This window comes from Protopterus annectens, chromosome 8.part0, assembly GCF_019279795.1.
Source record: "Protopterus annectens isolate FY-2018-M chromosome 8.part0, PAN1.0, whole genome shotgun sequence".
Classification (NCBI taxonomy): Eukaryota; Metazoa; Chordata; order Ceratodontiformes; family Protopteridae; genus Protopterus; species Protopterus annectens.
Genome location: NC_056741.1, coordinates 1,310,920,362 through 1,310,947,670, shown reverse-complemented (window position 1 = coordinate 1,310,947,670; position 27,309 = coordinate 1,310,920,362). Strand labels below are relative to the sequence as shown.

At 40.7% G+C, this 27,309-nt stretch overlaps 1 protein-coding gene across 1 annotated transcript in view; it reads left to right on the top strand.

Annotated features, from left to right (window-relative positions):
- LOC122809378 overlaps positions 1-26,174 on the top strand; it is a 385,771-nt gene extending 359,597 nt beyond the window's left edge. The window contains exon 10 of the mRNA XM_044080830.1: positions 25,119-26,174. Within this exon, the coding sequence (XP_043936765.1) occupies positions 25,119-25,376 (258 nt within the window). The 3' untranslated portion in view covers positions 25,377-26,174. The remainder of the gene's footprint in view (positions 1-25,118) is intronic.
- The last annotated feature ends 1,135 nt before the right edge of the window (positions 26,175-27,309 follow it).

Sequence of the window (27,309 nt, the reverse complement as noted above, 5' to 3'; positions counted from 1 at the left end):
TTACTCTGCTTGACATGTAGTGAAAGTTTGTTTCTGAGATTAGAGATGCATTGGGATATGAATATATCATGCCAGCTTGTCTTATTTATCTGTTACTGAAGGTTTTTTTCCTTTAATTGGGTATTTGCTGTACCATTTGTTCTGTGAAGGAATAGGTCACGTCTCCATGCAGAGTACAGAGAGGTGGTGGCTAGTCTGTCCTGATAACTAAAGTTTTTGAGGCCACTGATCTTTTTAAGTTATGAATCTCTGAGTTCTCTAAAGCTGAGTGACATGTTTATATGAACAGATGCCAAACGGTGCGCTGTACTCAATACTGGGTCTGAAGAAAAACAAGTAAAGAGGAATTAAGACTTCTCTGAATCTAATGAAGATGCTTTTGGAAATTAGATGAGGCAGATAGAAGGATCTCTAAACTACTGCCAAGACATGACATATAGTGAAAGTTTGTTTCTGAGATTAGAGATACTTTGGGATATGAATATATCATACCAGCTTGTCTTATTTATCTGTTACTGAAGGTACAAAAGAACTGTCTGCTCACACCCTTGTTTTCCCCCTCCCTCTTCCTTGTTAATGAATATTACCTGTGGCAGGTACCATTTTTAAAACTACAACCACCCTGCTACAGGCCCCATGAAGAGCTCAGTGTCTCTCCAGTAAGTGTTTTACAACTCTATATACTTATTTATGTTGAATTGTGTTACACAGACATCTAATATGATGTGTGCTTTATTACTGGAGGTTACTATGGCATGCTATCATGGTTTGTCTGCACCAAGTTGTTTTTAGTATAATAGTATGTACTATCTGCATAGTTGCACCTTGTTAACTAATATTACTCCTGCATATGTGTTGTGAGTAGACAGTTCATACTGGTCTAATTGTTTCTATATAATCGTGGTGTTAGTGGTGGATAGAATCACATTAGAGACCCAGGACAGAGTGCTGCTCGCAATATTTTTATCTGTGACTGCATACCGTCAGCTGAGGTCCCTTCTCACTGATGTGTTTTTCCAATTGGCTCAGTATCTGCATATACTAGTAGTTGATTCAAGACATATTTTCCTGTATGCAGTAGCTATTTGCTCAGTTTGCTTTGTAATCTGTATAATATATCTTTACCATCTCAAAGTGCTTTGTACTCTTCTTTTCTAGACCTAACACCACTCTAAGTATTCAGCTCCTGTACCACCTTTATCTTTTATCCGACCGGTGGATACATTGTTATAAGAAAAGCGTAGTCTGGGTCTGAACTGTCTGCAAACACAAACAGCTAAAGATAACTTTGTGTATGTGTCTACCTGTTTGAGCTAATATACATTATCCCCTTCCCTGGAGAGCACTCTGCTTTGGTTTGTAAGCAGCCCCACCCCCCACTCACACTCATCTTCCATTTCTCTTTTATTTCCTTCTGTTAGCAAATAGTATCCATAATTGATCAAATATTGTGTCTCTTAATTTAAATTGAGACTACAGTAGCCTAATAATACAAGGTTAACCTGTTCATCCACCTGAGAAATAGTTAAGAAATTACTTACAGCTTCAGAGCAGTCCTTGGTCAATTCTGATTGTTTCTTAAACACAAACTTGTCTTTGCTTGGATCTTGACTCATCCTGCTCACTATGCTTGGGCTCACTCCACTCCCCTCCCTGCCCCCATATCCCACCCCCCAGTACCTGTAATTTAAACTTGACCAAGCCACACCCACCAGAGTTCAAACACCAGATCTGCTTAAGTAATTATAACTAACCCCCCATTACAAATTACTACTTATCTACAATACATTTGCACTCACACACAGTAGCAACTACTCAATAGAAACATACCCAGTAAACACCCCAAACATCTCATACATAACTTCTAACATTGAATATGTAACATTATAATCCACCCCTCCTATGCCAAAACTTCCTACCACATTAACACAAACTATCCGTATTACCTTCTTAGGTACCCAAATCCATACTTTAAATTTTTACTAATATCTACTTAATCCCAAACTCACTCCCCATTATATTCTGAATAGTTATCATGTCTACCAAACCTCTTTCACTTCTAACTCAAATACTACTACTTATTACCATATCTTACCTAACCTATCTCACCCAACCTCTCAGTGCAAATCACCCACTTCCATTTCATACAACTTGCCCAATCTCCATGATGCACACATATTCCTCAATCTGCATATCACCCAGTCTATACTCCTTCAATAATAGTATGATCTTCGCCTACAAACTCTTACCTAACCCCAAAAACTCTACTCACATCTATATTAGCCACATCCCCATAAAGCTTACACCCCATAGATTACATACCAAGCAACTCAAATACCTCTTCTGCTATCTCATCTCTATCCTTCTCTCCAGCGACATTCACCCAAACCCTGGCCCTTCTCCCTCACACATCTCAACCTCCCAATCCCATCCTCCTCCCACAACTGGTAACCCCCTCTGTTTCTCAGCTCTAAATGATCCAAGCATATGCAACAAAGTTCCTAACCTCCATGCCTGGCTTCTCCATAACCAGCCTGATATTCTGGCTATCTCAGAAACCTGGCTCAAACTCCATATAAAAGACTCTGAACTAACACCACCCATCTACTCCATAATTAGGAAAGATAGAATACATAAGAAAGGGGGGGGGGAGCCGCTCTCCTCTACTCATCATCCCACTTAGTTACCCCTTATATCAAACCTATTCCCAAATTTGGCAAGGCAGAATTAATTCCAACCCTACCTCATATAAACAAACAAACTTATATGCATAGTCTCCCTTTATAGCCCTCCTGGAGACAATATCTCAACCCTTGAAGATATTCTCTCCTGGTTCTCTAACAACATCACTAATGAAACTGTAATCCTGGGTGATGTTAATATTAACTGGTCAACAATTCAATCTCCTAAAACTCACTTAATATAAACTTGTACAACTTCACTCAGCTTATTTAACTCAACAACTATGCCTTCCAAGAACTTCCTTACTGGAAGCACCCTGGATTGGATTCTAGTTGCTCATCTACATTACATCTCTGATAGTGGCACTCTGCCCGACCCATTAGGCGACCACTTCCCCACTTTTTCCCACCATCTTCCCTCCTCCATACAACTAACTCATATCTACACCTTCACTCGCTGTCTAAAAAACTTTAATCCTAGCACCTTCTGAAATGCACTAAAAAAATGAATGGGAACCCACTAAAAACCCTTCCCTTAGAAAATGCTGTTACCTGCTTTAACTCAACTTTCCTCAACTTGCTTGACTCCTTTGCCCCTCTGAAAACAAAATGCATAAGAAACAATCCTGTACCTTGGCTAACCAAAAATACCTTACTAGCCATGCGATTCCGGGATAAAGCCTGGAAATGCTACTCCAAAAATAAAACTATCAACACCCTTAATGAATTTAAAACATTTCGTAACAAAGTAAAAAAAAAACTTATTATCAAAGACCACAAAGCCTACTTCTCTACACTCCAAAGCAACCATAACATCAACCACAAAAAATTCTGGCATGGAATCTCCTCCTTTCTCAATCCTGGCAAAAAAGAAACCCCCTGCCCTGATCCAGATGCCTCTGACTTGGACTTAGCCACCCAATTTAACACTTTCTTTATTGATTCCATAAGTAAACTTGCATCATCCTTCACTTCCCATTTGGCTTCCCCACCCTTATTTACTCCTATCCCTCCCTCCCCTAGCATCTCCTGCTCCCGACCTCCTCCTTTGTCCTTCAACCCCATCCCTACAGCCACCATAAAAAAATTTCTACTAACATTGAAACCCAGCTCCAATGCCCCTGATGATATACCCTTATATTTCTTGAAAGTTGCCGCAGAAGGCATAGCTCTTCCCATCTGCATTCTTATAAATCCATCTATTGCTGAATGTCAAATTCCCCAGCTCTGGAAATAGGCCTTTATTATTCCACTCCATAAAGGTGGTAATAACAATAATATCACAAACTTTTGACCTATCGCTATCTTATCCCCCATTTATAAACTTCTCAAAAAATGCATCCATCTACAACTTCTACCTTACCTCATAAACAACCAACTTCTAACCCCTACTCAACATGGTTTCAAACCCAGCCACAGTACTACCACAGCTCTCCTGTCCTTCCTAGAAACTGTTAATAAGGCCCATGACACTGGCCACATCGTGTCCACTCTCCTCCTTGACCTCTCTAAGGCATTCAACATTATCTCTCATAACCTTCTTTTCACTAAACTCTCCAAACTAAATCTATCCCACTCCTCTTTTAACTGGTTTGCCAGTTACCTATCAAAATGACAACAAGCAGTCAGATGGAAAAAAGCCATCTTCCCCTTTTTTCAATACTCCCATAGGTGTCCCCCTGGGTTCAATTTTAGGCCCCCTTCTATTCAATATATTCATAAACAATTTCTACCAAGCCATCCCAAATACCAACCCTGTCCAATATGCCGACGATTCAACAATAATCTGCTCTGCCTCTTCCATACCCACCCTAGTTAAATTAACCGAAGATGCCTTTTCCTCCACTGAGCAATGGATGATGGACAACCATCTAGCACTCAATGCTACTAAAACTAAACTTATGATATTTACTGCTTCCAAAACACCACCCTAGATAAAACCTCATTCTCAGTCATCAGTCAAAATACTCCTGTTGAAATAGTCTCTAATGCTAAACTACTAGGAGTCCTGATCGATGACCAGCTAAAGTTTGATAATCATCTACAAGTAAATATAAAAAAATACACAAACAAATAGGCATGCTTTACCGCCACAATCGTTACATCTCGCCCTTCACTAGGCTCATGCTCGCCAACACTTAACTTATCCCATACCTCCTATACGGTGCCTCTGTCCTTACTAACCTGCAATCCTCCCTCATGACTAAACTCTCCTCTTGCTATAATAAAATAACAACATTTCCAACCAACCATAGATCCACTTCCCATCATTGCACTGCCCTACACCAACTGAATTGGCTTGAGCTGTCCACTTTACCTCATCTATATTCAACTTGTCCAAGCACACAAACTTATTTTCACCCCCTCTCTTGCCACCACCTTTAAAATGCACCAACCAAATAGACTTTTGAGATCTAATTCCCAAATGTAATTGAACTGCATAAACTGCCCATCCACCAGGCAAACATTTAATGTCCTTGTCTCTAGCATGCCATTGGAATTCCTTCCCACCTCTCATCTGCACCACCAGCAGCCTCTCTTCATTCAAAACCTTACTTCACATACACCTAATTTCAGTATGGGAATGCTCTTGCTCCCACCCCAAATAATCTCCCTACACTATAGCTACTCTCTATAAGCTATAATTCACAATAGCCTCCCATTGTTTTGTACCCCTAATAAACTCTAGGAATTAGCATAACTCCTGGAATGGTACACTTCATTAGCCTAGAAATAACTGCATGAATTAGTATAACTGTTAAATTTAGACTGTTTCTGTTATTGCAATGTGCTAATATGTTAAACTGTTAAAAACTTTGACTGTTTGTAAATATTACTGATATTGCATTGTACTAATATGTGCACTCTAATAATATGTGTTTTTCTATTCGTTTAATTTTGCTTCATTTGTGCACATTACATTTCTCTTATAACTTACTCATGTTAAATCTGTAATTTGTAATTTTCTGGAACTTTTCTCCCCAGGACTCCATTGAAAATGGGCTCTTCGTGGCCCAACAGACTATCCTGGCAAACAAACTATAAATAAATAAATGTTCAGGCACTAAGGAATTATAAGTGCCCAAATCCCTTACAACAGCATCTAATTGGAGAGGTGCATCACCTATACAGTATGTAAAAATGTTTATTTACCAAAATGAAGTATGATACATTTTTTCACATTTAATTTGAGACCATTGCCCTTGCACAAATTATTAAGATGGTCTAACCCTTGTTGGTGCAACAGTGAGTCAGCAGTTCAAATAACAACACTGAATTTACTGTCATCTACAAACTTACATAACCAAAGGCCAAGAGTGTTAGCTTGAAGGTCAGAGAAATAAATGTCAAATAGGAGAGAGCCCGACACTCAGTCCGGTGGTATACCAGTGGAAACTGTTTTGCTTTCAGAATGGGTACCTGCAGCTCCAACCTAACTACATGAGTTGCATCAGACAACCAGTTAACTATCCTCCTAACATCATAAAGATTAGCATTCAGTTTACAAGTCTATCAATAATATTTGTCTGAGGAATAGTGTCAAAAGCTTTGGGTAGGTCCAGGTATGCTGTATGTATGGTCCAGTTACGTGCATAACTGCATGCTTCAATAGTGGATCAAGGTTGTAAAGGTTGGTACTGAGGCCATAAGAGGGTTTAAGTTATAGGGCCTGAGCTAAGAGTAAAAGTGAGGTAAGCATTTAAACAGACACTCAGGGACGTAAGACATCTGCTCAGCTGTAAAATTAGTGGGATGTTTCACAACTGAGAGGGGGCATAAACTAACCTTTATGCTGTACCAGACAGTAAAGTGAGAGTTGCAGCTAAGCATTCTGTCCTAAGTTTTCAAATGTCAATCTCATTCCATTTCTGCTACATTACATGTTTCATGCTGATGGTTTTCTCCATATGTATATATACATATATGTATATATATATATATACACACACACACACACACACACATATATATATATATATATATATATATATATATATATATATATATATATATATATATATGAATATGATGCAGCTCCCAAGCAAACTCAATCATACTCGGAGAAGATTATCACTTTTTCACTTACATGATTACTAGACCTAAAACATCTATAATTAAGCACACTGCCTATGTGTAAGACTATTCTGCCTGCCTTGTAATTATTTTTACAGCATATAAGCCTTCAGATGATATAAAATTATTTACCTAATTCCTGTGCCTTCCCCATAGAAACTTTAAAAAGTGCAGCATTCATACTCCCTACTAATAAATGATGAGAAAATGTTCCCATTCTCAAACGCTATGTGCTAACCTTTATCTCTTGATATATTACCCATATTTTAGTTACAGCTACTTAATAGTGCAGAACTTATAATAATTCATAGATAACATAAATGAAATTCCTTTAAGCCGAGCAAACAAAATATAATGTGACAAGACTGCATTGCATAAAACTGTCATCTCTGCTCTTGAAGAGAATTTAGTTTACTAATTATGCTGTTTTGTACTTCCTAAATTTTGTGTTACCATTTAGTAGCCAAATTTAAAAGAAATTTCAGCTATAAAATTTCTCTAACAATGAGAAAATACCAGAGAACAAATAAACAAAAAAAAATAGTAAACATTTTGATTTCTGGCAATCTGCTTTGAGAATCTAATTTCAAATACTAAAGCCATAGTATGGTCATTTAATATATATAGGGTCTTTTTCTTATATGTTTAATTTAAAAGATGATGTACATTGAATCTCATTTTTCTCATGTTTTTTTTCCAAATAACATTTGACATACAATCAACACAACATATATACTTATGGAAATCAGGGATAGTACAAAAAAACATCTGACAAGAAAACATCCCACAATCCATGGTCAAGATGTGACTTTAAAATTTCAAATATCCCTTTAAAACTTTTAAAAACACAGAAAAAGCAATATTCTTAATATAAACCATTGCAAGTCAGTTGTGCAGAAAGTATTACAAACATATCCATATTTGTATAATTCCTGTAGATAACTCAGGATTTCTGTCTAGACGCTACAAGAATACTTAAGATCACATCCTGAAGAGGACAAGTAGCTATCAAGTGATTACCCAACTCTCTATGTATCCAAGTTAAAGAGTTTTATGCAGAGAGTCCATTTTCATCTCATCCTTACCCTAGTTCTCATGTCTGTGACTGTGATCTCTAATCTGCATAAATCATTCATTATGTCTGTAAATGTACCTACTGTGAGTGGGAATACCCTCTTTGAATTCTTTGTGGTTCATTTCTTTATAATGATCATAACTGTCTCTACCAAAACCAGTTCCACTTTAGACCACAGCCCCTGATTAAAAAATGAGATTAACACAAATGGGGTCCCACCTTCAATGTCCCTGGCTGCACATTTTCTAGCTTAGGGGAGGAGCAAAACAATATGTACCCAAACCACCAGTGCATCATACGTGCATCTCCAAATGGTAGGTAGGCGTAAACCGCTGGTACTGTATACAGGTATGACATACAGGAAGTTTATCTTTGCCTGCCACAGTTTTTGCTGATTACCATTATTTACCTTTTTCAATAACTAAAATGATAATAAAAAAATTAAAACAGCATTTATTTTTATTATTTTCTACAGAGACCAGCAGAGGGCACCAAACAATCAATTTCTCATGCTGCAGCTGCACAACACACCCTTCTGTTATTCTAGTACAGAGCAGACTGTTAAAATGTACACTTCAGAATTTAATCTAAAGATATTTTCATTTTTTTTCCTTCCCCACCTTATTTTTCTTCAGATTCCAAACACGTGTTCTGATGACAGATAATATACTGAACCTTCTCCCAAAGCAAGTTCTAGTTCCTCCCCAGTTTTCAGAAAATGCATTTACTCCTCTGGCCTTGGCATACAAATGTGAAATTATTTCCAGTCTTTTTTCTTATCTGGTACCTTTATCTGCAGGTGTACTTCACCTCTTCTTGTTGTACAGCTTCGTCTTACTATCCTTCCTCCTTTCATAGGTTCATAGGTTCATACTAGGCTATCTGCCCTAGGGCATTTATAAGCCTAGCCAGAGTGTGCTTGGCTTTCGCCACCCATTTTAAATTAATTTTGCTATGCCCTTTTTCGAGGTTAGTATACTGTGCCTCTGTCTAACAGTGACACAGAAGTGATACCCGGGGTAAACCTACGATCTCCCATCCACTCATCAAGATTCCTCTTGAAGAGAGTCAATGAGGGACTCTGCCTAACCTGGACTGGGATTTTATTCCAAAGTGAAGGGAGCCTCTGGGTTATGAATCTGTCCCTCCAGCATGTCCTATTTATTTCGGTGCTGAGGTTCAAGTCTCTCGAGCACGTAGCTCGATGCGATTTGGATTTTCTGAGGTGCAGCATGTCCATTATACCCGGTTGGACATGGCTTTATACGTCAGGCACAGATTGCCTCTGAGCAGGCGGTATGCCACTGAGTAGAGCTGGAGTTTCTTTAACCAGACAGCATATGGCATCTGTTTGAGTCCTGTGATCCTCTTGGTGAGGTACTTTTGGGGTCTTTCCAGTTGCTGCAGGTGTCTGGTAATGTACATCCCAAAAGGGGCATTGTACTCAATTATGGGCCTGATGAGGGATGAGTAAACAGGCACGATGACTTCCCCTGATCTAGATGTGAATCCCTTCATGATTAGGTGGGCTGTATAAAATGTTCTTCTAACCACTTTGGCCACGTGGTTGTCAAATGAGAGATTGCTATCAACTTGGGGCCCCAGGTGCCATATTACTTCTTCTGTACTTAATGGATTACCACCTATGTGGTAATTTATGGGCAGTTTGTTTTTGCCAAAGGGGATGACTATACACTTTTTGGCATTTAGCATGAGGCCATGGCTCTGGCACCAGTTGTCTGTTTCTATGAGGCCCTTTTGGTGGATGCTTGTGTTGGCTGGAGAGTCAATTATGGCGCCCAGTTTGCAGTCATCTGCGAACTTGGTCAGCCACAGTCCTTCCGTGTTGGCCTGTACCTCCGAGAAATATATACCGAACAAGAGAGGTCCCAGGACTGAGCCTTGTGGGACGCCACTTGTAACTGGTTTGGAGTCTGACATGGCTCCAGCAATGCTAACCATGTGGGTTCTGTCCTTGAGCCAGTTTGCAACCCATCTAGTGACATAGGGGTTTATATTTAAGCTGGTGAGCTTATCTATAATGCCAGAGTGGGGTATTGTATCGATGGCTTTTGCGAGGTCCAGGTAGGCTGTGTGGACCACCTTCCCCTCATCAATGGCCTTGGTGACTGTTTCAAAGAAATCGACCAGGTTTAAGAGGCAGGATCTGCCCTTAAAGCCGAACTGGGTAGGATCCTGTGTCTGTAGGTCCCCAATATCTTTATTTATGAGGTCCATGATGATCCTTTCCATAGCTTTGCAGACCAAGCTAGTCAGGCTTATGGGGCGATAGTTTCCAGGATCCATTGAGGCACCACCTTTGTGGAGAGGGACCACTGTTGCTGTACGCCACTCTTTGGGTACATATCCTGTAGTAAGGCTGAGATTGAACAGTAGTTTTTATGTTTGGGTTTAGCTCTTCTTGGAGTTCATGTAGGACGCAGCCCGGGACACTGTCTGGTCCCATTGATGCTGTGTTTTTGCTTTGGAGAGGGCTCTTACCTGAACATCTGAGATGTCAGGGGGGCAGCACTCTGCTGGGATAGATATTTGCCCTTTTGGTGGGGAGGGGGGGAGTTTGCACTGAACCTGTCAGCTAGGATGTTGGCAGTGTCTGTGGGTTCGATGTATTTTTTGTCATTTTGGACTAATTCTGAGCATATCTGGGAATTCCCACCCAGGTTCCTAACATAACTAAAGAAAGCCTTGTGATTATCCTTAGTGCCCTGTGCAATTTTTCTCTCGAAGCTGGCCTTAGACGATTTTATGAGTGCCCGTAGTTTTTTGCTAATACTGATCAGAGATGCCTTCCCTTTTTGGGATTTTGCTCTATCATGTAGTAGCTTCCTCCTTCTATTGTATAGTTTGTTTATGGCTGGCGTCCACCAGACAGGACGTCTGCCTTTGGAGGATTGGGTCTTGGTTTTATTTGGGATTGCATGATCCATGCATTCCTGAAGGTGTTCATAGAATGCGTTTATAAAGGATTCTGCAGTCTGGGCCATATTTTCCACAGGCCCGGGGGCTTTGAAGGATTCCACCTCGGTTTTGAGGAGTGTGAAATTTGCTTTAGAGAAGTTTTTCACTGTGGTTTTCTGGGCAGGGGGTGGGGTCGGGATGTGAATATCCAGTGAGATTAGTTTATGGTCTGATCTTACCAGTGAGGGATACACTTCTGGTTTGGAGCATAGAGTCCCCATGTTGGTGATGATCAGGTCCAGTATGTTTTCCCCTCTTGTGGGAGTGGTAACAAGTTGTTCCATAGCATTTGAGTTTATAAATTCTAGGAACCTTTGGGCTAGGGTATTGGAGCTAGAGTAATGCTCCCAGTCTATGTTTGGGTAGTTGAAGTCGCCCAATATAATCGTGTTTGGAGAGACCTTCATATTTTCCAGTGTTCTCAGGAAGGCCGAGTGGGGTTCCTGGGTTTGGGAGGGTGGTCTGTAGCAGGCTATAAACTGGAAGGCAGTTTTACCCACTGTTAGTTGCACATAGATAGTCTCTGATGCTTCATGCTGTGCCACCAACCTGGAGGTGTGGGTATCTTTGACGAATATTGATACTTCCCCTCCTTTTGTGGTTCGGTCCAAGTTTTGGGGCTGAAAAGCATGGTATGAGGTATAACCAGGTAGTGCTGGGGTGCTCTCGGGAGCCTAGAACCAGGTTTCTGTTACTGCACGGATATCGATGTTCTCCAGGCTAAGGAGAGTTTTGAGTGCGTGCATCTTGAGGTTTAGACTTCTGGCATTGAGTAGCATTACTCTTAGTTTCTTATCCCTTGTGATACCTATGGAGGTGGGTTTGTCTTTTGAGCCTTGCCTAAAAAAGGCACTATGGGGAGGTGGGTTTGTCTTTTGAGCCTTGCCTAAAAAAGGCACTATGGGGGTAGCAAGAGCCTTTGCCAATATCCAAAAGCCCAGGGGTGACAGGTGCAAGCCGTCCCTAGCGAAGCATCGTGGCTTGTCGAGCATGTCATCCCAGGCTGACAGGCATTCGATCCCCTTTGAATGACACCAATACTTAAGCCAGTTGTTGAAATTGATCATCTTGTCTTCATATTGTGGCATCATTCTTGGTGAGGGTAAGATGCTACTCAAGGTCAGGGTCATACCAGCCTGGGCTACATGCTCCGAGAGCTCCTCTGTCTCTTTTCATGTAGTCCAGGGAGGTACGTCTCAGGTCATTCACACCAGCATGGACAATGACTGAGTCATATTTGTACTTGCCTTGGAGTGACCTGAGTGCTTGTGTTATGTGGCTGATCCTAGCGCCCGACAGGCAGCTCACCGTGACCTTCTTGGTACCAAAAAAAACAGGGGACTGGAGACCAATACTGGATCTCAGCAAGCTAAACAAGTATGTGAAGAAAACAAAATTCCGGATGGTCACACTACAGTCCGTTCTACCCTTCTTGGGTCAGGACAATTGGATGTGCTCGATAGACCTTCAGGATACGTACTACCATATCAAAATGCACAGACGCTCCAGGAGGTTTCTCCGCTTCAGGCTGGGAGCCAGTCACTACCAGTTCAGAGCCCTGCCCTTTGGTCTCACTACAGCCCCCCCGAGTGTTCACCAAATGTATGGCAGTGGTCGCGGCTCACTTGAGATGTCAAGGATTCCAGGTGTTTCCATATTTGGATGACTGGCTCCTTACCGCCACCACCAGGCGTCAATTTCTTCTATCCAGAGACTTCACCATTCAAACTTGCCAAGCTCTAGGCATTTCAGTAAATTTCGAAAAATCTGCCTTGTCACCTTGTCAATCTATTACCTTTATAGGCGCCACCTTAGACACAGTTCATCTTTCTGCCAGACTGACAGAGCAAAGAGTATGAGATATCCGCAAACACGTTTACCTCCTGCTTCAATGCAACAAGATCAAAGCCAGGATAGTCTTGAAGGTATTAGGACTCATGGCAGCTACCATTACACTCCTCCCCTTAGCTCGTTTTCACATGCGGATCCTCCAGTGGATGCTGTTTTCCCAATGGTCCTTCCATCAGCTCCCGATGTCTCACATCATTCTGCTAACCCAAACATGCAAGAATCACCTGTCTTGGTGGATGACATCACCTCAAGTTCTTCAGGGCAGATCCTTCATCCCTCCCCCCCAATCGCCACGGTGACAACGGACGCCTCCCTGATCGGGTGGGGGGGCATTAACAGGGCAGGACAGTCCAGGGCACGTGGCAATCTTTCGAGTGCCACTTGCACATAAATGTCTTAGAGATGAGAGCAGTGCTTTTAGCGTTGCAAGCTCTTCAGGACTCTCTTCCCACTGGGACTATTGCTATTCAGACAGACATCATGTCTGTAGTGTGGTACATCAACAAACAGGATGGAACCAAGTCCTATCCCTTATGTCGAGAGGCACTCAGACTTTGGCAGTGGGCGATTTCTTCTCAGCGGTTTCTGATAGCAATGCACATTCCCGGGAAGTCCAACGTGATTGTGGACAAGTTGAGCAGAGCTATTATCATGCCTCACGAGTGGTCTCTAAAAAAATCAATGCTGGAAGAAATCTTTTGAAGATAGGGCCGGCCTTGCTGCGATCTTGTTGCTACTCCCCAAACCAGCAAGTGTCACGATTTCTTCACCCTCTTCCCTCTACCAGGCCAACCCACCAGAGACGCTGTAGTCCACGATTGGCCCCGGGGACTTTCCACTGATCTCTCAATTAATTCAGAAAGCTATCGCCTCGAGAGTCACTATGATCCTCATCGCCCCTTACTGGCCTCGACAGATATGGTTTCCGTTCCTGCATCATTACCTCTTGGAGCAGCCTTGGCATCTGGACCCAGTGCCAGATCTTTTGACCCACCAGTCGGGCCAGCTGCACCACTCCCTCCAATCTCTCAACCTCACAGCATGGTTTCTCCGATTCCTACCCTAGCCAGGCTTCCCTTAATTTCTCATTCGGTCCGTAACATCCTGATAGCCTCTCACAAGTCTTCTACGAGAAGGATTTACAATAGTAAGTGGAAACGTTTTTCCTTCTGGGCAGCATCAAAAAATATAGACCCCTTCACTGCACCTATCCAGTCTATCCTAGACTTCCTGGCAGAGCTCTTTCATTTAGGCTCTTCCTCATCTACCATTAGAGTACAACTAGCTGCTATATCTAACTTTCATGTAGGTGTCTCGGTCTCCAGTATCATGTCCCATAAACTCTGCAAAGCCTTTCTAAGAGGTGTCTTTTTGCTCAAGCCCCCAGTCAAAGATCCCCCACCTCAGTGAGACTTGAATTTGGTCCTAGCGTCCTTGATTCTCCCCCCCTTCGAACCTGCGGCTTCATGCCCTCTTAAGTTGCTCTCATGGAAAACACTTTTTCTAGTAGCCATAACATCAGCTAGAAGGGTATCTGAACTTCATGCTCTTTGCAGTCGTCCTCTTTACTTAGTTTTCCATAAAGACAGGGTGTCCCTCCGGACTAATCCGTCCTTCTTGCCTAAGGTTTCCTCTGAGGCAAATCTAAACCAGACCATTGATCTCCCTGTCTTCTTCCCTGATTATTCCAACAGGTCGGAACAAAAGTTAAATTTTCTAGATGTTCATCGCCAACTTCGATATTATTTAGACAGGACTAAACAGTTCAGGAAATCTGACCAGCTCTTCCTGTCTTATGCGGAAGGGAAATTGGGCCTTCCAGTTTATAAAGTGTCCCTTTCAAGATGGCTTACCTCTGTAATTACCTTCATCTATGAAATCAGACATCAAAAGCTGCCTTCAAGACCTAGAGCTCATTCAACCAGGGCATTAGCTACATCTGTAGCTTTTTAGGACAGGCTACCAATAGATTCCATTTGTGCAGCAGCCACTTGGGCTTCTCCTCATACCTTTATCTCGCATTACAAATTGGATATGGCCTCCAGAAACCGTGCCAACTTTGGTTCCACTGTTCTCAAGAGTCTGTTCCCATAAGCCACCCGGGGTAAGGTGCTAGGGACGCGGTCCCATCCAGCAACAATGAAGGCGAGATTGACAACTTAACATTGAGAAGTTATGTACCTACCATAACGTTCCATGTTAGTTGTCTTCTTCTCGCCTTCTTTCTTGCGTCCCACCCTCCTTCCCCCCAGCCTGGACAGACCGATAGGAATTTTTGGGATCTTCCTTTGGGGCTTCCTTCCCACATGTTCTACCACCTCTATTCTCCCTTTTATGTTTGTGGTAGCTTACATACAGGTTTATATAGAGGTGGGTTCTTTTTCTCTCTTCTCCATAATATGAAGATTAGAACTGCTTGGTTTTAGCTATCAAACGAGATCTGAGTAGTTACCGCCTAGCATTGTGGGATATAGGGGGGAGCCTCGAGCCGGTGGAATTAGCTCTTGAGCTTTAGTATAGGCCGAGTCGGAGCCGAGGATCGGCTCCGAACCCATCCAGCAAGAAAGAAGGCGAGAAGAAGACAACTAACATGGAACGTTATGGTAGGTACATAACGTCTCATTTTATGTACTTTTTTATTTTGTAGGCTGTTTCTCTATGTATCTGTGTCGTGCTTGATACGACTCATAATCCCCTTGATGGCAAAGTCTCCAATCACCAAAACATTCTTCTCTGTCCTCACACTGTCTTAAACATCCTTCACTTCCTGCCCCCTTCTATTTAATACCTTGCCTCCTTGAAGCACATCACCTCCACCCCTTGCCACTGTCCCACTGGTTGATTATCTGCCTGTGCTGCAACTTACCATTGTAAGTTCCTCACCCTCCATTCTTTAGCTTCTTTCACATTCTCATTTCTTTCTTGCTGTGTTTTCCACCTTCTCCCTTCACCTAATTGTATACCGTACCATTTATCTGTATTGCTCTGGCAATATCAGCTCATGTCCTTCTATCCTTTGCTTGCCTCCCTGCTACCTTTTCCATACTCCTTCTAGTCTCTTGGCCTCATGTTGTCCCACATTTCCTGCCTCACTCTGCCTTTTAGTGTTTAACCTGTATTCTTCCCCAAAGTTACCCATCTTCCCTCAGAATGCACATTTTCTGCCACCCAAAGCTTCCTGAGTGGAAAACCTTGTCTCGCTCCCTAAGCTTATTCACCTCTGTTTGCCCAGCTCAACCCAGCAGAGTTACTTCATTCTACCCTTTTCTTATTTACTCCCCTAATTTTTTTTATTTTATTTATTTATTTTTTTTTATTTGTTACTCACCAGTAAGGCCTTTCTATCTGAAATGTTTACTAATGTGTTTAGTAAACATTAGTCAACTTAAAAGCATTAAACACCTAACCTACTTCAATAATATCTGTAATATGTCAACAATATAATAAATACATGCAAAAGTATTTTTTATTCTAAATGTGGTATACTATATAATATATTCTGTTGTCCAAATATCAAGTTTCTCTGTAGCAGATCAGTTATTTACACCTATTTTGACTCAGTTTCCACACAAAACTGAAGGTTGCTTTTTGCTTTAAACCCTACTTCACTAAACTAAAGATGAGACTGAAATACTACAACATGTGATAGCTTCTTAGTTTAAACAGACACATAATGGTTCATAGCTGTATACTGGGCTAATGACTTCTAGGGCACTTATAAGCCTAGCAGGGCAACTAACGTGACCCACAAATTTGATATATATATATGTATATATATATATATATATATATATATATATATATATATATATATAATTTTATTTAACATTTGTTTACCAGGAAATCCCAACTTGGAACAAAGCCAATTTTCAGCAGAGGCCAGGGGAGAAATGATCCAGATACATGTCTTTGTAATGTGGGAGGAAACCAGAGCACCCAGAGGAAACCCACACAAACACAGGGAGGACATGCAGACAGACTCAACACAGAAAGTACTCCAGCCAAGAATCAAACCAGAGAACCTCTTGCTGTGAGGTGACAATGCTACCGCTGCACCACTGTGCTGTTTATATATAATATGGATTCACTTCAGAAGCTTGAAATACTGAAATCTCAAATTTCAGTATCTCGAGCCCAAGAAGTGGAATCCACAAAACAACGAAAACTAAAAACCACGAAATTCAAAACCTCAAATACCGGAAGTTTTGAATTTCGCGGTTTTACTACACACACACACACACACACACACACACACACACACACACACACACACCATACACCACACAAAAACACACAATCACTCTACTACATGAAAGCAGTGGGGCAAGCCCTCCTGCACCCCCCCCCACGCCCCCCTACTTAAATATTCTCACTCTGAGGTCGCACTACATACAAACCCACACATAACACCACCAAACAAGCTACTTTCTCTTCGCACACACACATCACAGCAACAAAACACACTGACACACACCACAGCCCCTCCGCAAACCCCTTAACACACACACACATACACACTTACCTGAATACATGACCATAGCGGAACTTTAGAAGTGCGAAATTCAAAACCTCCAATATTCGAGGTTTTAAATTTCGTGCTTCTAAACTTTTGCTATTATGTGGATTCGGCTTCTTGGACTCGAAATACTGGAATTCAAGATTCCAGTATTTCGAGCTTCTGAAAGGAATCCCCCCCCCCCCCACACACACACACACACACACACACACACACACACACACACTTGTATATATGTAAATATATGTGTGGTGATTTACTGACTGCCTCTGTCCATCAGAAACATAGGAGCCTGACCAGGGGTGAATTTCCAATTGCCCATGCATTGGTCCAAGTTGTGCTTAAATAGGGATGAGGAGGAACTCTACTGCACATGGATGGCCTATTCCAGAGAAAGAGAATTCTCTGAGAAACAAATCTGTCTCTCCAACATATCCTATTTATATTGCAAAAAAAAATAGGTATTTTAAACTAGTAGTTCTGATGCTGTTTGTTTTGCAGATGAGTAAAAGGTTCATCAAAATGGGGTTCAGGGATGTCTTATATGTCAGGCAAAGATCACCTCTTAGAAGTCTGTATGATACTGAGCATTAGACAGGACTGTGAGGTGGTTAGTGTAGGACATTGTGGTTACTCCCTGTATTCTTTTTGTAAGGAACCTTTGTGGTTGTTCCACTTGTTGCATGTGTTTAGTCAGGTACATACTGAAGGAGGTATTGTACTCTATGATGGGTTTGATGAGTCCCACCTACAGTGGCATAATGACCTCCCTGGACCTAGATGCCATGCCATTGCTTATAAGATGAGCAAAATAGAAGGGTTTTCTTACTACCTTGAATACATTTTGGTCGAAGGCTTGGTTACTATCTACATGATTTCCCAGATCCCTGACTAGTGAATGAACTTTTAAAGGTGTTTTATTGACTACATAGTTACCCGGGGTACCAGACTTTCCAAAAGGTACTATAATGCATTGATTGGCATTGGGTTTTAAGCCATGGCTTTGGCACCAAGCATTTGTCTGTATTAGACCCTCCTGGAGGATGTTGTTCTCTTGGGGGATTCAATGACTGCTCCCAGTTTGCAATCATCTGTGAGCTTGTTTAGCCAGAGGCCTTTGACATTGGCTTTGAAATCCAAGGAGTAGATGCCATAGAGGAGTGGGCCCAGCACAGAGCTCTGGGGGACTCCTCAGGTGACCGGTCCCTTTGCGGAGGTAGCCTTACCACTTCTAACCTGCTGGGTCTCATCAATCAGCCAGCTAGCTATCTAGCTTGTTATAAAGAGGTGTATTCCTAGTTCAATAAGTTTGTATTACAATACCCGAGTGGATTATTGTATCAAATGCTTCAGCCAAATCTAGGTAGGCAGTATGAACAGTTTTCCCCTCATCCATTTCCTTAGTGACCATTTCACAAGGAATAAACCAGATTCAGTAAGCATGGCATTCCTTCGACAAACCCAAACTGGGATGGATCCAGTGTCCGGAGGTCTCCTATATCCTTGTTGATAATTTCCTTGATAATTCTTTCCATAGCTTTGAAAATAAAAATAGTCTGACTAATGGGTCTGTATTTTTCAGAAGCTGTTAAAGGTCCTCCTTTATGAAGGGAGATGACTGTCACAGTCCTTCATTCACATGGCACAAAGCATAAGTATATAATTCAATAATGACTCTAGGGGTCCTGATAAGTCATATTTAAGACTATTCAAGAAGTATCCTGGGATGTTATCAGGGCCCATTGAAACCATGTTCTTGGCTTTAGTGACTGCAGCCAGTACATGCTCCCTAGTTATAGTTGGAAGGGTTATGTTTGAGTTTAGTTTTGAGGGGATGGTTAGGGTGAGTGGGGGTAAAGTTGGAACTGAATTTGTCCACTAACAGGTTCGCTATATTGCCAGCCTCAGTGAATGTGGCACCATTAACCACCAGTTCAGCACAATGCTGTGTGCTGCCATTGAGGTTTCTGACATAGCTGTAGAAAGACTTATGATTATCTTTCACCTGGGTGGCTACCTTAACCTCACAGTTGGCTTTGCTCAACCTAATTAGCCCTCTTAGTTGCCTATATATTTTGAAGAGAGTGTTTCTACTGTATGGGAATTACCCTTCCTAATTTGTCCCATATTTTTTTCCTTTTGTTGTATGTCCTGTTTAAATTGGGATGCCACAAGGGCAGTTTGTTTCTGGAGTTAGTCTTCAGCTACTTCCAGTAGGTATAGCAACCTCTATGCAGTCACTGACATGGTTGAACAGAGTTTCAGAGAGCAATTCAGCATAGGCTGCTATGTTCTGTGGGTTTGGAAGGGAACTGAATTTTGACAAACCATCACTTAACGAAAAATAATTTGCCTTGAAATAGTTCCTGTTACTGATTTTTAATGAGATTACAGAGTTGGATTTGATTTCAAGGGAGAAAGCTTTATGATCAGACCTTACCAGCGAGGATGAGACATGGGGGGAGGGGGGGGTGCAGCATTCTCTCATATTTGTAAGCACTAGGTCCAGGATGTTGGAGCCTGTAGAGGGCATCTTCATTATTTGTCCAAGGGTGTTTGCACTTATGAAGTTCAGGAAGACTTCATAAGTTGAGGCTTTGTAGGATTCTGAATCTATAGAAGGGTAATTAAAGTCTCCTTGAGTAGGTTGTTGGGTTGGATGATAATTGTCTCCAGTAGGTCCAAGTATGCATTGTGAGCTTCTTGGGACATGGAGGGTGACCTATAGCTGGCTAGGATATGGTATGGGATTTCCAAGTATGCATTGTGAGCTTCTTGGGACATGGAGGGTGACCTATAGCTGGCTAGGATATGGTATGGGATTTCCAAGTATGCATTGTGAGCTTCTTGGGACATGGAGGGTGACCTATAGCTGGCTAGGATATGGTATGGGATTTCCAAGTATGCATTGTGAGCTTTTTGGGACATGGAGGGTGACCTATAGCTGGCTAGGATATGGTATGGGATTTCCAAGTATGCATTGTGAGCTTCTTGGGACATGGAGGGTGACCTATAGCTGGCTAGGATATGGTATGGGATTTCCAAGTATGCATTGTGAGCTTCTTGGGACATGGAGGGTGACCTATAGCTGGCTAGGATATGGTATGGGATTTCCAAGTATGCATTGTGAGCTTCTTGGGACATGGAGGGTGACCTATAGCTGGCTAGGATATGGTATGGGATTTCCAAGTATGCATTGTGAGCTTCTTGGGACATGGAGGGTGACCTATAGCTGGCTAGGATATGGTATGGGATTTTGTCTAAGTCATCTGCATGTGGAGGAACTCCAGCACCTCATCCTGTTTGACCACCTTAGAGGTATGCTTGTTATTGATCTATATTGAGACACCTCCTTCTTCAGCCCTTGTGTTTGCAGCTGCTGGTCTAAAACTATGGAAGGCACTGAAACCTTGCACTGCTGGAGTATTCTCTAATGCTTCAAACCATGTCTTGATAACTGCATAGATGTCTGTATTCTCAATTGTGAAGAGTGCTTGAAGGGAGTTTATTTTTTATTCAGGCTTCTGGCATTGAGCAGTAACACTCTGAGGTTCAGTTGATTTGATTTTGCTATGTTGGTAGGTTTGTCAATTTGGCATTGCCTAAAACAGGTACTATGGAGGTGGATAACGTTTTAGCCATTTTTTGAAAGCCTAGAGGGGAGAGGTGCAGACCATCCTTTGAAAAGCAACGTGCTCTGTTAACCATATCTCCTCCCAAGCTGAGAAATATTGCATCCACTTAAAATGACACCAAACAGAGAGAGACAGTTGAAATCAATAATTTTTGGTCATACTGTGGCATCATCCTCAGTGATGGTAATATGCTGTTCAGTGCTAGGCTCATAGCAGCCTGAGACACATAGTCTGAAAGCTCCATAATGTCTCTCTTCATATAGTCCAGGGAGGTACATCTCAGATCATTTACACCTACATGGACTATAATGGAATCATACTGGTACCTATGGTGTAATGACCTGAGTGCATGCATGATTTGGTGGATTCTGGATCCAGATAACTGTCATCTTCTCCTTGTTCATCCTGGTTACATGGGCATCAGTATCTCTTACAATGCAGTTCCGTATGACTAGAGTCCTGGAAGTGTTTGCTTGCCTTGGGGCTTAGTGTTTGGGTCTCCACTGAGAGTGACTAAATGTGTTGTGTTAGGTACTGTTTATTCTGAGTGCCTTTGGGCTACTAAATTCTACAAAATCTGTAGGTATTGCCACTTGACTCCCACCTAACTGCTCTAAGCTTGTCGGCACACAAGATATTTGTCCTATACTGCTGCTTTACATGGTACAGTTTAATGGACTGTTCTATAGAGAAAATCTGTTTTCTAGGTGTCTGCTTCTGTGCTAATTCAAGCAAATGTGCACAATTTATAGCAACACAGAAAAAAAAAGACAGCTAATTAATAAGCCATTTGGCCAATAAAATAACTACACTGAGCCCCTTGGTATATTCTACATCTCAGACACACCAGACAAACATCTCCTGCCACAATATGAATAAAGCTGGTCCTCCTTAAAATGCAGTAGAAGAGACCCACAAGTGCCACGCTACTACATACCACTTAAACAACTAACTGGAATCTTGGGAATTTAAATAAATAATGTAAAAATAATATGCCTTGTTCACTTTATGTGCTAATGGATTAATACCTAAAACAGAAGGCATAAAATATTCATTAACATATATTCACAAATTTTGTATACCAACCATAAATCAACTTAAATCTGCAAATCTGAAAATTTACATGACTGCTCACTCAAATAGTCTGCAAAATACTAGAGTCTGATTTGCAAATCAGCAGTTGTAAGATAATGTAAAATGAAAGTCCGCAGGTTTTAAACAGATTATTAATTCTAAAGCTAAAAAAGTTAATCTCTAGACTAATGTCTTCCCTGGTAAGGTTAGATCACAAAATGGTCTCCTTTGAAGTAAAAATAAAACCCGGAACCCCAGCTAATACTGGAATGTGCAGCAACTACTCTAAGGCCAACTTCCTACTATTGAGTGATAACCTGGCAAAATTTCAAGCCCCACTAAACCCTGAGAACACTGTTGCCTGGATGAAACTGTTCACAGAAACATTATACAAGCATATTAATAACTGCATAGAGGCAGATATACCCACCATGAATAAGTACAGAACAAACTCAAAAAATAAGCCACCCTGGTGGAATCACAACATCAATAGGCTGCTTAACAAAAGGAATTAATTCAAAGGAAAATTTAGGAGGTGTAGTATCCAGCAGGATAAAAATGTTTTCACCAAACTAAGTCAACAACCAATGACAAATAAAGTCTACCAAAGCCAAATTTGTGATACATTTGGCCTCCCAGTCCAAGGACAACCACAAGGCATTATTTAGCCATGTCGAACCTCAAAGGTAATACACCATTGTGCACATAGCTCATTGTTAATGGAGCCACATATACTGAGACAGAATGTATAGCAAACCTACTGGCAGACAAATTTAGCTCTAACTTTACCCTTCTTTCCCCCCAGTTTCCCTCAAGGAAATACCATCAGATATAACACCACCTACTATAGTAGGGAACAGGCCCTTGATGCTCTCTCTAAAGCTAAGAATACTGCCTCGATGCATCCTGACAATAAACCAGGATGCCTTCTAAATAGCATGAAACATGACCTGTGAGGCCCTCTGGAATCACTACTAAACCATAGCCTCCAAACAGGCCTTGTGCTTAATGAATGGAGAACTGTGAGGCGACAATGCTTACGCAGCACCACTACCACTATCAATTCAGCTAATATTTCTTCTAAATGTTAATGCATATTTTATCAGCTGACTTACATTTCTGTACTGTTTATGGTATTGCTTGATTGGCAAACAGAAAGTAGTTGCTAAATAATTCCATGAGCCGTTGCTTTTACTAGGGAGCATTCAACTGTTATCATATTTCAAGCATGTTGTTTTGTTTGTAGGAAGCATATAGTAGCTGTAACATGTCACTGCTTGAGAGAGAAAAATACAGAAGTGACTGTATAGATGCAGCCATCATCCCTCTGCACAAAGGAAAGACATCTATAGACCCTGGAAACTGCAGACCCATAAGTCTTACTAGTCTCATATCAAAACCCATGGAAAGAATTATCATGGAAATGATTAACAGTGTCATAGAACCCTCCAGACACTGGACCCAACCCAGTTTGGTTTTGTGAAGGGCAAGTCATGCCTACTCATCCTGGTGGACTTCTTTGAAAAAGACATCAAAGCAATGGATGAGGGCAAAACAGTTCACAGTGATTACCTTTACCTGTCCAAGGCATTTTACACAATACCCCACTCAAGCATTCTTGCCAAACTCAGGTGGTTAGATATAAACTCTTATGTCTCCTGATGAATAGCCATCTGACTCAGACAGTTCTTGAGAAGATGGAATTTGAGAGTTCACCTCTACAAAGAGGCCAGTATGCCAAAAAATGTATAATAGCATCCTTCGGGAAGTCAGCCATTCCTACTAACTAGCATATTGACAGCACACCCCAAGAACTGACCCAGTGGTCAGGGACTTGAGGACACACATAGCTAGCAATCTAGCCTTTGACCATCATGTGTCTTTGGTAGTGAGGAAATCATTCTATACTGTGCAACTTATAAACAAAGGTATGGCATTTAGGTCCAAAGAGGTCTTGTTCCATTGTATTCAGCATTCATCATACATGTCATTAAGTACAATGCCCACTTTGGTATGCACCTAACCAGAGACATCCAACAAGTGGAATGTCCTCAGAGGTTCCTCACTAAAAGAATACATGGGTTAAGTATCATGTTCTGTACAGACCACCTCAAAGGACTAGCCATGTATTCTGTCTCCTACAGGCTTTTGAGGGAAGATTATCTGGGATACATTCTGATGGACCTCCTGCTTATCCACAAACAGCACCAGAATAACCTGTTCTAGAACTATAACCTGCTATTAATTCTGTGCTACAGGCTTCCCATCCATGTGAATTAGAGGTGTAACTTGGATAAATGGATGGGGAACAGGAATTTAATTCCTGGTTTGGCACCTGTGTCTGTAATTGATATAGGCAGCCTGTAAATGGTTCATCTCCCAGGCCCTTCCTTGTAAATATTTTATTTCCCAAGCCCCTGTTTACATCTAGTACAGGCACTCGAACTTGTCAGAGGTTTGGGATGCTTGGCTAGGTTTAAATGGGCCCCAGTGGTCATTTAGCTTTGTATACACCTATGAACCTAAAAGAAAACAAAATACATTGTAGGACCAAAACAATATGTTTGCACGAGTATACACTATGAATAAAATCGGCAAACCTGTGAATCATTGGAAATTTAACAAGTATTCAGCACACCAGAAATGACTCCAAACCAGCAATTGTAAGCAGTTATAATTCAACAAATCAAAATATTGCAAACTAAATAAGTAATTAATTCAAAAGAAAAAAAAAACATAGCTTAAAATCAAGCAGCAAAAAAAAAAAAAAAAAAATTCCACAGCTGAAGTTCTATAATAAATTGACTGAGAATTCCAATAATTTCATACTAGGTGTCTGTTTAAAAAAGAAGCAGGCCATCAATTCAGCTAATATTTCTTCCAAATGTTAATGCATATTTTTATCAGCTGACTTACATTTCTGTACTGTTTACGGTATTGCTTGATTGGCAAACAGAAAGTAGTTGCTAAATAATTCCATGAACCGTTGCTTTTACTAGGGAGCATTCAACTGTTATCATATTTCAAGCATGTTGTTTTGTTTGCAGGAAGCATATAGTAGCTGTAACATGTCACTGCTTGAGAGAGAAGAATACAGAAGTGACTGTATAGATGCACAGAATACAGTATAATGTCTGCAAAAAAAAAACAAAAAAACAAAAAAAGAGAAAGAAAAAAACTCCTGAGAGGTGGGAAGTGGTACTGATTGATGCTAAACTTTTTTTTCTTTCCAGTTTGAAGAACTTAACCAGCATATTTCCACTGTGACAAGGCTGTCCATGTGCTACAAAATGCACCTCACTGACCTGTTACAACATGAGTACAGTGGCAGCACACTGTCAGTGGCACAGAAGAGTGCAGTGAGTTTACCAGTACGCATTCAGACTGCCTTTGATGAGATGTCTCAGAAAGCTTCTTTACACTTCAGGCTTGACAGACCTCACAACAGAGCTGCCACAGATCCCCCAGTACATACAGAATCAGTACCATAAAGAACTAGAATGTGTCCTTTTGTATTTGAACATGGTTATGAGACGAGCAAAAGGAAGTGGTGTAACTATCTTAGAGCCTGATATATTTTAAGAAGTAGTGAAGAAAGGACTGCACAAGAACGTGTACCTCTGAGGTCATGAATACCAACAATTGCAAAGAAATGTGAAGCCAAAGTCCTCAAATTATGAAGGAAATGCTACCAAAATGTGTGAGATAAAAATATATCACTCAAATACAGTGATGTAATAGTGCAATTAATGATATGAAAACTTTCTCCTAAACATCTTTTGGTTATGATAAAACCATCTCTTATACAGACTGATATCTTGCATGAAATTGTGAGCACTGTGTTTATAACTGTTGAACAAAGTATGCCCATAAAACAGTTATGTGATAAATGTGCCATGATACAGATATTTGAGTGGTACATGTACCATGCTACAGACATGCAACATCTTTTGAATATCATATCAGTTCTACCGCATCAGCTCTCAGAGTGAGAATGTAGTTTCTTGATTCCTGGGTGGATGAAAATATCATAAATGAGTGCTTCAGTGGTACACATGACTAGGAACTAGGAGTCAGTGACTGAACTGGCCAATAAAACAAAAGTAGCTAATGAAAAGCACACATGCAACTTTTTGTTGTTGTTTAGGACAGTAACATTTACACAATGATGTTTGTCAATCAGAATTCTGTGATTGCTGAAGATTAAATGATTATCATTTATAGAAATAACACATACATAGGTTACCAATAGGTATGTAATCTAGCTTAAACTGAAAAAAAAAAAACAAGACTGGGAGGAGGGCCTGACAGTGAAGAACTTCCCTTCTGATGCAAACAATCATTATTATGTTCACTGTTTTATGATCTAGATACAGCCAAATAAGAAAGTTACATTTTTCAGATAATGGGGATGACCCATTCCAGTTCTGTACAGTATGTGAACTAAAGCAGACCCAAGAAAGTTTCAAGTTTTATTCTCCATCTTTTTTTAAGCATAATAATAGTATAACATCTTAAAACATGTGTTTTATGTGGCATTATTAGCATATATAACCTAAAACATCCATATATGGTATTGTACACATACAAGCATTTTATGTGACATTATTGCTATAACTGAAAACTTCATAAAAAAAATAAAATGCTGTGAAGGATTACTTGTTTGAATCTGCATGCATTTTGTAAAAGCACAACAGAAAGAGGACAGTACAATGGACAGTTTAAAGTGCATGTATGAATGCACTATACTTTATATATTAAAATAAACAGTTGTATTTATCTGTATGTTTTTAAACTGTATTTTTTGTGAAATTTAGATAACAAAACAGACTGTTAGTGGCTAATAAAACCGATATGAAAAAATATTACAGCCATGATATACATAGGAATTGAGTATACATATAATTTCTTGATGAGGAACTGTAAAATAATTTTATTTATAGGAAATGTAAGGACCTCTGAAGGTTTAGAATTGTGTACATAAAATGCCCTACAATGATAGTAAACATTTAATAATGGGAAATATTGAATGGTCAATTTTGTGGAAGAACAATTTATTGATTTATAATGTGAGATCTGATATCTTTTCCATCAGATTCAACAGTTAGGTTTTTGGATCCAAATGGGTCCAACCTCTGCACTTTTTTTTCAAGAGCTTGGATCCAGGGCTGTGACTCCCTCCCTATCCATAATTCCTTCTGGACTGCAGATTACCTCAGATCTCATTTGCCTCCTTGATGAATCAACATGTTATTCGAGAGCTCTGCATCGTGTTTGAGTAAGCGTTTTTTTATTTATATATATTTTTTTTGCTATTCACATGTTCAGACTTTTCTTCTAAAAACTTACATTTTCTTCAGCTATTCCCTTAGACTACACCCTGTTGTTTCTTCTCAGAGCCAGCTAGCACTAGGTTATGCTCTC